Raw genomic sequence first — 12,219 nt, forward strand, 5'->3', positions numbered from 1 at the left:
AGGTACGGCCCTCCTCGCCGCCCCTGACACCAGAGCTCAACAGGTGAACGGAGAGGGCAGGCCTGCTCCCGTTACGAAACACAAGAGCTTTGGCGATACGGACCCTCGAGCACTGGAACATCCAGGTCAGCATTCTCACGAAGCACGATGTGTACAGAACACAGGCCTCTTTTGCGGTTTTTCTTTTCTTTTTTCTTTTCTTTCTTTCTTGGGTGCGCAATGTTCCGGGCCAGCGCACGACGGTCATCAATCTCGCCGTCAATCGCTTCAATCTTTAATGTCGTGCGGAATCGTTCAGCAGACCGGACGGGAAAGCCGGGAATGCGTGCGCGGAACGGGGCCCTACGTCGCTAACGGGGGCAATAAAAAAAAGGGCGAAATAAACTCATGACATCAGCTTGGCAGCTGAAAATATGGAGGAGCTCCACCAGTCCCAACAACTGGAACAATGGTGATGGTGATGGCGATGGCTTGCTATACTCCTCCCACAGGGAGTCTGGAAGTAGAACAAGAAATTATCACAATCGCAGTTATACTATTAGGTACATGTCATCACCAATGATTGGTGGAGCTCCACTCTGTTTTCTGTGCGTTCACGCAGCCACCCTGAGACAAAATCAGGTCTTTGGCTGTGATATTTATACTGTAGCGTTTTAAATATATAAATAATATGGGGTGTATCGCAGTCACCCCAAGAAACCTCTTAAAACATGGGAGCTGTATTCCTTGAAGACTACAAAAGACATTTGCCCTGAGAAAAAAGGTCTCATTGAGAATTAGTAAAAGCTTTTAAAGGGGATAAAAGAAATTCTGATACCAGGGACCAAATCTCAGTCATTCCAGGGTTTGGGAGTGATCTTATTATATATTTAAAAGTTAAAGGCTGGCCTCTAACGCCCCCCCCCCCCCCTTCACGTCACAGGGCAGCGGGAGGTGGTGGAGTCCCAGCCGTCCTCACCCGACACACCCGAACAGTCAGGGAGTGGCAGGGAAATAAAAGGATACTGAACACACTCTCCGTGGCCCTGGGGCTGATGTCATCAGAGGCCGAGGGTATCGTCCTCCAGCCAGGGATTCGGGGATGCCGGGGCGACGGGGCGGGCGTGGAGACGGCCGCTCGCGAGGACGTTATCGGCTGGACGTGTCCCGGAACGCGCCTCTCTGCACAAATCCATCCGTCTAATCCTAATTGTGCTGCTCATGAGCGCTGATACCCACCACCGATTAGACTCAGCCCCCGGGGGGGACCGAACGGCCCGTTCTGCTGCTCCGCGCTGAGATACAGGGGGGAGGGGGGGCCCCAATTCTGCCCAAAACACGCTGGGCTATATTTCCTATTCTCCGTTTTTCCAGGCGATGCTAGCCATTTTGTTGAAGTAGTGCCATCTTCGGGGATGCATTTGCCTTAAACTGACGACCCTCCGTACTTAAAACAAGCCACAGGGGCGTGCTTATTTCAGATTTATAAAAACAAACCCGGCCTTCACGTTCACACCCTATTTGGGCTCAGAGTTATTAAGCGTTCCAGGTTGGTTGATGACAGACGCGAGCAGCTTACAGGAGCCCAATAAAAAAAAATACAAAAAAGTGCACGGAATCCTTCTTCTTTTCTTTTTTTTTTCAAAACTGCAAAAGAGAAAGTATTCATTTCATGACCCAGTGGGACGTAGAGCGTTCAGCAACCAGGGCAGGAGCAAGCGTCTGCTCTCTCAGCGAGACGACCCAGGGGAGGCAGCAGCGTGGTTAAGAGGGTCACGTGGATTGAGACGGAGGGGGGGGGGGGGGGACGCGCGTGATGTACCGCCTCCGGCCCGTAACACAGACCGTTACCTCTGACGGACGACGCTGGAGCTCCCGCACCGCCAATCATTAATAACGGGTGCCCGGGCGCCCCCTGAACCCCAGCGCTGAGAGGAACTGCTTCTAAAAGCTGCTAAATCCCTGACTTAGTCCAAAGATAAACGCGAGGTGCTGACCAAGGCTAATGAGCAAAACCACAACTAGCTGGAGCTGGGGGGGGATCTGCAATAATATCTGGCTAGGATCGATGTCCACCGATAAAAACGCTTTGAACGCCTCAGCATTGGCCCGGAGGCAAGATGCGATACGACGAGCTGATATAACGCAAACACGCATGCAAATTATGTAAAAAATGTAACTCATGCGGCAAATATAGCCAAAGCATACCCGTCAGCACACATTTATTTGCTTTTAGTTGATCATTTTTACAGCCAATCTCTCAAGCAAAGATAAAGAGGGAATCGCCACACTCACGCTCTCTACTTAAACTAAAAAATTTTTTAAACAAAGTAAGCAACTTCAAATATTTCGTTTCACAAATCAAATTCGTTACATATTTTCCCCCAGATGACTTCCCTCAAGTTGACATCTGCGCTCGTTCGCCGTTTCCAGCTTGTGTGGAAACTTGGTAGCGGTTCGTATTTGCGCAGTGCTGGCGTCAGCACCAGCACACGGGGCCAGACAGATATCATTTATTGATACAGGCCCAGGATTTCCATATTGCCCGTCCCGGGTTCCAGCTTCGTCTGGCGCGCTGGAAAGGCATCCGTGTAAGCTTTGCCTTTTAGGGACTAAAGTGACTTTCACACAGTAAAAATTTTTTTATCTGAACACTGGAATCTGACCACGTGGCACTATTCAGCTCAGTGACCCGTTTCACCCTCGTCTTTGGCCCCTCGGGCTTTTAACAGAAAGAGGTCTCATATAAAGAGCGGGTTGAGAATCAAAACATTCTGCTCACCACTGCACAGGGGGCGGCCTGTAGCGTAGTGGTTAAGTTAAATGACTGGGACACGCAAGGTCGCTGGTTCTAATCCCGGTGTAGCCACAATAAGTTCCGCACAGCCGTTGAGCCCTTGAGCAAGGCCCTTAACCCTGCATTGCTCCAGGGGAGGATTGTCTCCTGCTCAGTCTAATCAACTGTACATCGCTCTGGATAAGAGCATCTGCCAAATGCCAATAATATAATATAATGTAATGTAATGCACAAGCACAGTAATGACGGTAACACGGCTGACCCCTGACCCCCGGCCCCCTCACCTGAGGCGATTGGTGTAGGTGTCCACGCAGGTCTTCATCTTGGCCAGCAGCATGCCCACGGAGGTCTGGCACTCGGAGCGCTCCTCTTCCTCCTCCTCCTCCTCGCCGGGGTCCCCGGAGAGGGGCAGCAGCAGCGGCACCAGGGCGGTGCTGGTGGAGATGGCCCGCAGCAGCTCCAGGAGGGCCCGGTACAGGGGCACGTGCCGCGCCATGTCCAACACTGAGGGCAGGAGAGAGACGGGGCGTCAACCACGAGCGCTCAACGGTCATCTCCAACACACAGCAGAAAGCAGGCAGGCTGAAACCTGCTGAAGATCCGTTGGGACAGCACGGGGCCCCGTGAATTAACCCAATCATTAAAAATAAACAACAGGTTCAAGACTAAGTGACCATGTTTGGTCAGTATGGCCTAATACCCAGAGCAGCATGGTCTCCACAGTTAAGTTTGGGCCCTCTCAGAGTTCCGTCATATCTGTCCAGCTAGGAAGTTTAATTTGCAAAAGTCACAAGCATTTTGAGGGAGTTTTGGGTTGGGATAAGCCGTGACAAAAACTAACCCGTCTGTAAGAAGGACTCTTTGCCCTAGACCTTCGCTCGGTTATAAAGACACTGTTCACATCACCAGGTTATGCATCTGCTAAAAACGTGTCAACACTTTAGAACAAGTTAAGGTCAATCTTTGGTAAAAATCAATAAAACGAAATCCTCAACCGATCCACAAACGGGCTCGTGTGATGGAGACGGAGCCTGTCAAAGGTAAGCGACTGCCCTGAAGTACCAGCGTTGCCTCCGCACCGATTCCTCATTGCCCGTCACTGCAATAAAGGAGGACCGAAGACTGATCGATTAGGTGTGATTCATTTGGGTGACTGAAGGTGCTAAAAAACCCCACTTTTTAAAAAGTGTTGCCAAAAGGTAAAAAAAAAAGAGCTGAAGTTCTGGGACTGAGACGGGCGGGTGAGCACCTCACCGGTGATGGAGGGAGGGGTGTAACAGATTATTCCATTTCCCAGGGAAAGTGACAAACGATGCGGAGGCAACGATGGAACAGCCCCGAAGCGGCAAACACAAGTCCGCAACTCAATTTGGCCGTGGCAAATCGAGAACAAGGAGCTCCAACAAACCAGACACCCCGCTACATTTGTTTAAGGAACCCCTCCTTCACACCCTCGCTCTCTCGCACACACACAGAGACACGCACACGCACACGCACACACACACACACACACACACACACACACACACACACACACACACACAATTCCCTTCCTCAAACAACACGCCTGTCGACTCAGCGTCCACGAAGAAGGCCCCCGGAATTCGATTGTCCTCAGCCCCCGATCTTATCGCGCATTACGAGGGGCTGCCGCTTGAGATAAGTAGGCCACGCGGGGGCGGGGGTAAGATATATACGGGAGGAAAGCTCAACGAGGTGCGGTCAGAGGGGCGAGGGGAGAGATTGGATTCGCGGGAAGGGGCTTGACGAGGCCCTGATGGGGAGCCTCTCCCCCGGACTCCCCGCTGAGGCGGGATCGTGCACGGGCCCTCGTCACCCTGAGGAGGAGTGACAGGACACTTTACGGCCCTAATGAAAGTTTAAATAACTCTGGAGCTCGCCAAGCGGCCCCTGGGAGGAACCGGCCGGGGCCAGCGCTCGCTCGGCCGACCCACAAACCCCATTAAACGCACGGCGCCGCCCGGACCCGCCCCGCGTGCGCGGCACGGGAAGCTCCGCAGCGGCGGAGTTAGCGGGGGGAGTACGGAGGGAGGGCGGCGCTGGTGGCCCCGGCGGTTAATTGGGTCAGCGTTTTTCAAAAAAGAAAGAGAGAGAAATGCCCCGGCTTTCATCACTGTGAAATCCGGTCTGATCTGAAGCTGTCAGGCCTAATCGGCGGGGGGCTGGCAGCGGAGGGGGGGGGGGGGGGATGGGGGGCGGTTTGGAGGAGCACGAAAGCGGTTTGGATAAGGAAAGGAAGGGCGGCCCGGCTCTCGTTCCGCCCGCCCATTCCCCCGCTCCATCTGGCGACCGCTGCAGAATGCTAACAGGCACGCCATCTCACGAGATGCGATTCCCCATTCCGCCCTCGTACCTCATACTCTGTGAACGGGCCGCGCTGAAAAAAAACCCCCAAAAACAACATACAGGGTAACGAGAACATCCTCAGAAGGTTACCTTAATAGGATATGGAAAAGACAACCAAGAAGATCGGAAAATACGAAATTAGAAGATGAAGCACGGCTGTTCCAAGATAAAGTGCCTTATCTCGTACGTGAATGAGCGTTACTTTCAATAAACTTTTATCAGCCGTTTTCAGATTAATGACGGCCTGAGATGATTCATGTTTTGTTTTTGTTTTTTTTCTTCTTCTTCAGAGCAGAGAAAAGGTGTAACGGCTCTGCAGAACAACTCGTCTCATTACAGAACCCGCGGCTGCTGAAAGTTTAAGGAACCTAAAATGGCCGCCACGTCTGTCCCAGATGACTGATCTCCGGAGGCAAGCGGAGGTCAGCACATTACACTTTAGACAAAATGAACGTCTCCAACTCTCGACATGGACTGCCTCCGCAGCTAATTGGGTGTCTTTCTCGCCAGAGTGACCCTGGAGACACCCTGTCTAACTTTGGGGGGGGGACTTTAAACGGCGGGCGGGACGCGTGAGGAGAATCGAGCAGGACAGCCCCCGCCTCACAGCCAGGCTCCCCTGCTTTACATTTATATTGGAATTCCTGGCCCAACCGTCTCTCCGCCCGGCACTGGAGCGGCGCTGACCTCTCGCTATAATCTGCTGCCCGGACGTCACGCTCTCCCCCTTCCCGACTCCAGCGGGAACCACCGCCCCCCTCCCCTACCCTCCCCGCAGACTAAAGCGCGGGATACGTTCGGGCGGTTAGCGGTGAGCGCCGGTAAGGCGTGTGATCGAGGCGCTGGTGCGGAGCGCGTCCCGGGGCACGCTCAATGTCACGAGTCGTTCCCGATTCCCCTCGCGTCGCGACGGTCAGCGGGGCCCTGCGCCCTGATTTCATTAAGAGTAACTGATTCACTACGCGCAGGAACGGACTTTTCTGAGGGGAGAAGGAACCTCATAGGCATTCAGGCCCAGTACTTTCGGTCAGTAATAAACAAAATTATACAACGCAGAGGAGGGCTTGTAAGCTTGGCCCAGGGTAACCTTCAGCGCTCTCTACCTGAGCGGACAGGAGCTGTGGGAGGGTCAGCGCCTAACCGCGCCTAACTCCGTCCGACAAGAGTGATGCATTCGGACCTGAAAGTTCTGCTCTTCATCTGAGAACCGTGCGGTGCGGTGGAGGGGCGTAGGTTTAGCCGAAAGAGCGGGGGACGAAAAAATCCTCACGACCGCAAACCCGTGAATTGTTGACCGTGTACAGGGTTGAGGAAGAGGATTCAGGGAGCGAGTAATTGTTAAATCCCAGAGGAACGATGACTCACCGTCCGTGTTCAGTCCTTGAAATACACACAATCAACTGGAGCTAATGTCTCCCTGTCTGACTGTACACACACTCTGCCCCCACACTGAACACGGCAACCAAAACACCCCCCCGAGCCCCCCCCGCGCTCTGCACCCACGCCTGCACTAGAGCTCAGGGCTCATCTGTATCCTACGAGGATATCCTGATTCATTCAGCAGCCAGGGCTGGGGGAGTAACCAGCAGGACTGCTGCGTGGAATCATAAATACAAGAGCGGGGGGGGGGGGGGAGAGGGAGGGAGAGAGAGAGAGAGGGAGAAAGAGGCAGAGAGAGAGGGAGGGAGAGAGAGAGGGAGAAAGAGGCAGAGAGAGAGGGAGGGAGAGAGAGAGGGAGAAAGAGGCAGAGAGAGAGGGAGGGAGGGAGGGGAGAGAGGGAGAGAGAGGGAGGGAGAGAGAGGGAGAAAGAGGCAGAGAGAGGGGGAGAGAGAGGAAGGGAGAGAGGGAGAAATAGGCAGAGAGAGAGGGAGGGAGAGAGAGGGAGAAGGTGAGGGTGTGTGAGAGATGGAGACAGAAATGGAGGGAGGATACGAGAGAGAAAGTGGGAGGCAGACGGAGAGGAGGGCGAGAAGGTGCGAGAAATAAAGAGAGAGAGGAAAGGGAGGAAGGGTGTGAGAGAGAGGGAGAGAAAGAGAGGGGGGGAGGGAGAAACGGCTACTGTGGGACCGCGCAGCTCAAAGCAGGATCAATCTGCAGCTGGTGACGCCACCAACGGGCCATCAATTCTGCCGTCCAATCTCCCCCCCCCCACCCGGCGGTGCCATAAAACACCTGCAGCGCAAACGCACACGCGTGCGGAGGGGTGGGGGGGCCAGGGCAGCTTGTTTTTGTGCGCTTCATGCGACACACACTCCGCTAGTGAGAGAAGACGAGGGAAGGAGAGGCTGAGAGATGGAGGATGAAGGGAGATGGGCTCTCCCTCTCCCTCTCTCTCTCTCTCTCTCTCTCTCTCTCCCTCTCTCTCTCTCTCCCTCCCTCCCGGCACGCGCCCCCATCGAGCGGGGCCCTGGGTGGAGGGGCCGCCACAGTTGCGCTAGGCCACCCTAAATCAGCACGCCTCCATCTGCTGCTTCCCCTTGGGTTAACAGGACCATCGAAGGGGTTTCGCCAAGTGTAACCGCACTTAAGAGACACACAAAAACCCCGAAATGACCAATACCCTCGAGTACACGAGATAAGTGTGCAATAAAACTGACCACAGAATTCACAGACTAGCATATACTCAATTGGGCAGTATGTTCATTTCCATATTATTTCCATTAATTGCAGAAATGTCCCAGAAGGCTTCACTTCACATAAAAGCCCCCCCCCCCACCAAAAAAACCAACTAGTTGTGATAAGGCGGTGTTATCCATCTGAGCTCTGTGATTGGCCGAGAGGGGAAGGCAACCAGGCAATCTTTCTTAACGGTCTCTTCATATAAAACAAAGAGCACCTGTGTATTGTGGTTTAATTAAGAGGACATGGCTCAGGTGCACAGAGCGCTGCCAACATCAAGTGGTTAGCGGACACTGCTTCAAGCTCGATACTTTATAATTACAGCACTGTGTGAAAAGGGGGAACAATCTCAGCCAGCCCCAGAGGTATTACAAGTGTGAACACATGGGCGCGCGCACGCACGGACGCACGGACGCACGGACGGACGGACGGACGCACGCACGCACGCACGCACGCACGCACGCACGCACGCACACAGAGCAAAAATCCATTTCAGTTATCTTTGAACCAAGCAGAAGGCAACATGACAGGTGACAGACAAGCTGTCATTAGTGAGCTTTCCAGACTGCAAAAGGCAGTCAGATGCAATGTAAATGAGTTCAAGTAAGCACGTGCACACACACACCACCCACACACACACACACACACACACACACCACCACACACACACCACACACACACCACACACACACCACACACACACCACACACACACACCACACACACAACCACACACACACACACACACAGCTTCCCGTGCCCACGCAGGTACAGGACACACAAACACAAACAAAGCAGGCTCCATTTTACCTTCGGGCCTTGTTACATGTCTCACCTGGATATTTACAGTGCGTTTCTGACACTTAGAGTAGAAGGGAAGGGGTTTAATGAATTATTGGCCAGAGCATAGTGGTGGGCTCAGGTCACATGGTCCACAGGGCCCCAATCCCTGAATACAGGGGCGGGACTCCCCGGGTATTAATGAGTACAGCCAATCAAAATCTAACCTGGGAATGCACAACACTAATGAGAGCACAACCAATCAAACCGTATCCTGGGTGTACAGAACAACCAATCAAACCTAGCCTGGGTATACAGAACATGATTAGCACAACCAATCAAACCCAGCCTGGGTGGAAAGAACACGATCAGAGAAGAGTCAACGAGGACAGCCAGAACTATCACCAGACTCTTATTATCTTTTCACAGACACAACGCCTGAGCAAAGATGGTTTGAGGCCTTTTATAAACACAGTGATGATCAAAGATTAACCAAGGAATTCATTCATTATTAATAAATTAAGAATAAACAAATCCCATAGCACCTGAATACACAAGTATGGCTAAGTGCACAGGTAAACAACCCAAATTTGATGCAGCTAAAGTCTTTTGTCCATAACACTGGCAAATATTCCACCCTCCCTCCCAATTTGCTTTTTACATGATATGACAACCGCATTAAATTATTCTGAACAGAAGATTTACAATTGCTCAACAAAGCACCTCTGAACAGACGGATGTGACCTGCACATTACATCTCCCTTAACAGACGGATGTGACCTGCGCGTTACATCTCCCTTAACAGACGGATGTGACCTGCGCGTTACATCTCCCTTAACAGACGGATGTGACCTGCGCGTTACATCTCCCTTAACAGACGGATGTGACCTGCGCGTTACATCTCCCTTAACAGACGGATGTGACCTGCGCGTTACATCTCCCTTAACAGACGGATGTGACCTGCGCGTTACATCTCCCTTAACAGACGGATGTGACCTGCGCGTTACATCTCCCTTAACAGACGGATGTGACCTGCGCGTTACATCTCCCTTAACAGACGGATGGCAGCGTTGTATTTGACCGCAAGACGGTTTTTCAAGACACATGACCATTGAAAAGCAGTGATTCCTTGGCCTCTATGGGTTTTCTATCGGGGGTCAGTGGAGAGATGAGGAACGACACCGAGCTGAATTGAAGGGTTACCCTAACAACCGTCCCCGCTGTAACAAGCGGAGCCGATGACGATGTTCCCAGGCCCACCGATAGCGAGACCGGCCTAATGCGGCTAACGATTCCATCGCCTTAATATCCTAAAAACCAAGTCCAAGAATAGCCGAAGCCTAATGGCCCATTAAATAGAAAATATTGAGCAGCACTGAATTCTCTTTCCATGTCATTTAACCGCCTCAGCATGTCTAAATTGGATAAGAATGACAATACCACTAAACTTACCAGACATTATCCGGAACTTAAATTATCATTTTCATCAAAGGTAGACGTGCGTAACTCCCTTGGTGGTCCTCTTGGTGGTTTCCTTTTTTTCCCAGACCGCCGTATTGTCACAGTTATTTTACGAGCAAAAAGACTCTAATTTTCCCCACCAATGACACTGATGAAGAACAGCTTGTGGGTATATAAAGCCTTCGTGTTTTCCAGTTGCCAGGGATGTCAGATTGATTCAATAAAGCTTGGCATCTCTCAACCGCTGTCAAGACCAATAGTTCACATGCAGTCGATAAAAACATTCAGATCCGTGAGCTCAAGATTTCAATGTTTACCCATCTATGGGAGGCAACAAAACATTGCATTGTTCCAAAATAAGTTTTCCATTCGAAAACGCATATCTAATAAGCAGCCACATTTTCCACAGGATAAAGTACTTCAAAAAAATTCCTCCAGGAAAATAAGTGGACATTTAGCATGTCTGAGAATTGTCTCGAGCACACGAGACATATTTTTATCATTTACTTTTGGAATGTGAAAAGCACAGAATAAGCAGAGATCAGCACACTTTTAGTTGGGCAGTTCAAAAACTACGGCAGCAGACAGACCCCCCCCCCCCCCAGCTCTACTGTGAATTTTCTCTCTGGCATTGCATCTATGCTATGATGCGCTGTGTGCTGTATGTACAATGCGCTGTGTGCTGTATGTACGATGTGCTGTATTGTGTATGTAAGATGGGCTATGTTCTGTATGCAAGATATGCTATGTTCTGTATGTAAGATGTGCTGTATTGTGTATGTAAGATGTGCTGTATTGTGTATGTAAGATATGCTATGTTCTGTATGTAAGAGGTGCTGTGTGGGATGAGGAAAGTGTTCTGACCCTGCAGTGCCCCTGTGAGGCCCACCGTGCGGAGCAGCAGTCCTGACCTTCTGAACACCCTTAATGAGGCCCGATCTCTGACCAGCGTCCACCGGCCAGGCAATTACAGCCTGCTAATGGAGCCGGCTAGCTTCCGTCAAAGTAGCCTGAGAAAAGCACATTCTTGGCCCAGTAATAAATGCACACTCGCGCAAACACACAGACACAGACACAGACACAGACACACAGAGACACACACACAGAGACACGGACACAAACAGACAGACACAGACACAGACACAGACACACACAGACACAGACACAGACACAGACACAGACACACACACACACACACACACACACACACACACACACACACACACACACACACACTCAGTAGAGGAATATGGAGCACTGTGTGGCGAAGCAGTTATCCAGGGAGAGGCCGCTACGGCAGCCTGCCTTGTACAGACAAATTAGCGCTCGGACAGTCTGAGGAGAGCTCCCTCAGCAGCAGCTACAGACACACACCAAATGTGAAGTACAGGAAACACATCAACCGGCTGAAAACTCACTCACTGCCGGGAAACGCTAAAAACACATCAAATACCACCACAGGAAACACAGCAACCCAGTCAAATGACAACCACTGGAGACGCACACACCGAATATGACCGACACAGGAAACACACCAAAAATGTATTAAATAAATAATTAAATAAATAAATATGACCACTGCCCCAACTCCCCTTTACCCCCCTCTCACCCGTTCCTTTCTACTGTACGTAATGCACTGTCTTAGGGAACAACAGGTACAGGGAGGGAGGGATAGAGAGGGAGGAAAAGAGGGAGACAGTGAGACACACAAACCTCAGGAAGGGACAGAAGAAAGACAGAAATGCCACTATCTGGGTCAGTTGTGTATGCTGGACGCTCCTCTGGGTTCAGCGTGGCAGACTGACATTGGGAAGGGAGGGAGACAGACCCATTTTGTCTGTCTGCCAGCCTACATACAGGGCTGGTAGAGTGTCTCTGTGGAGCCCCGTGCTGCTGAGTGGTGCGTTCTGCAAAAGCACAGTTCGGTAAAGCAACCCTCCCACCTGTCTGCGCAGTCTGTCTGCGTCAGCTGCGCATGACTGCATACACCCCAGCCAGGGCTGCGCGCACACCTCAGCCAGGGAACTGCACACACCTCAGCCAGGACTACACACACACCTCAGCCAGGGAACTGCACACACACCTCAGCCAGGGAACTGCACACACAGCTCAGCCAGGGAACTGCACACACACCTCAGCCAGGGAACTGCACACACCTCAGCCAGGACTACACACACACCTCAGCCAGGGAACTGCACACACACCTCAGCCAGGGAA

At 51.8% G+C, this 12,219-nt stretch overlaps 1 protein-coding gene across 11 annotated transcripts in view; it reads right to left on the reverse strand.

Moving 5' to 3' along the window:
• The window catches only part of birc6 (baculoviral IAP repeat containing 6), a 134,669-nt gene that overhangs the window by 20,099 nt on the left and 102,351 nt on the right, over positions 1-12,219 (reverse strand). For all 11 annotated transcript variants that reach the window (XM_061227497.1, XM_061227491.1, XM_061227500.1 and 8 more), the window contains exon 65: positions 3,061-3,280. In XM_061227497.1, coding sequence (XP_061083481.1) covers positions 3,061-3,280 — 220 coding nt within the window. The remainder of the gene's footprint in view (positions 1-3,060; positions 3,281-12,219) is intronic.

The sequence above is a fragment of the Conger conger genome, chromosome 18 (assembly GCF_963514075.1).
Source record: "Conger conger chromosome 18, fConCon1.1, whole genome shotgun sequence".
NCBI classification, from domain to species: Eukaryota; Metazoa; Chordata; class Actinopteri; order Anguilliformes; family Congridae; genus Conger; species Conger conger.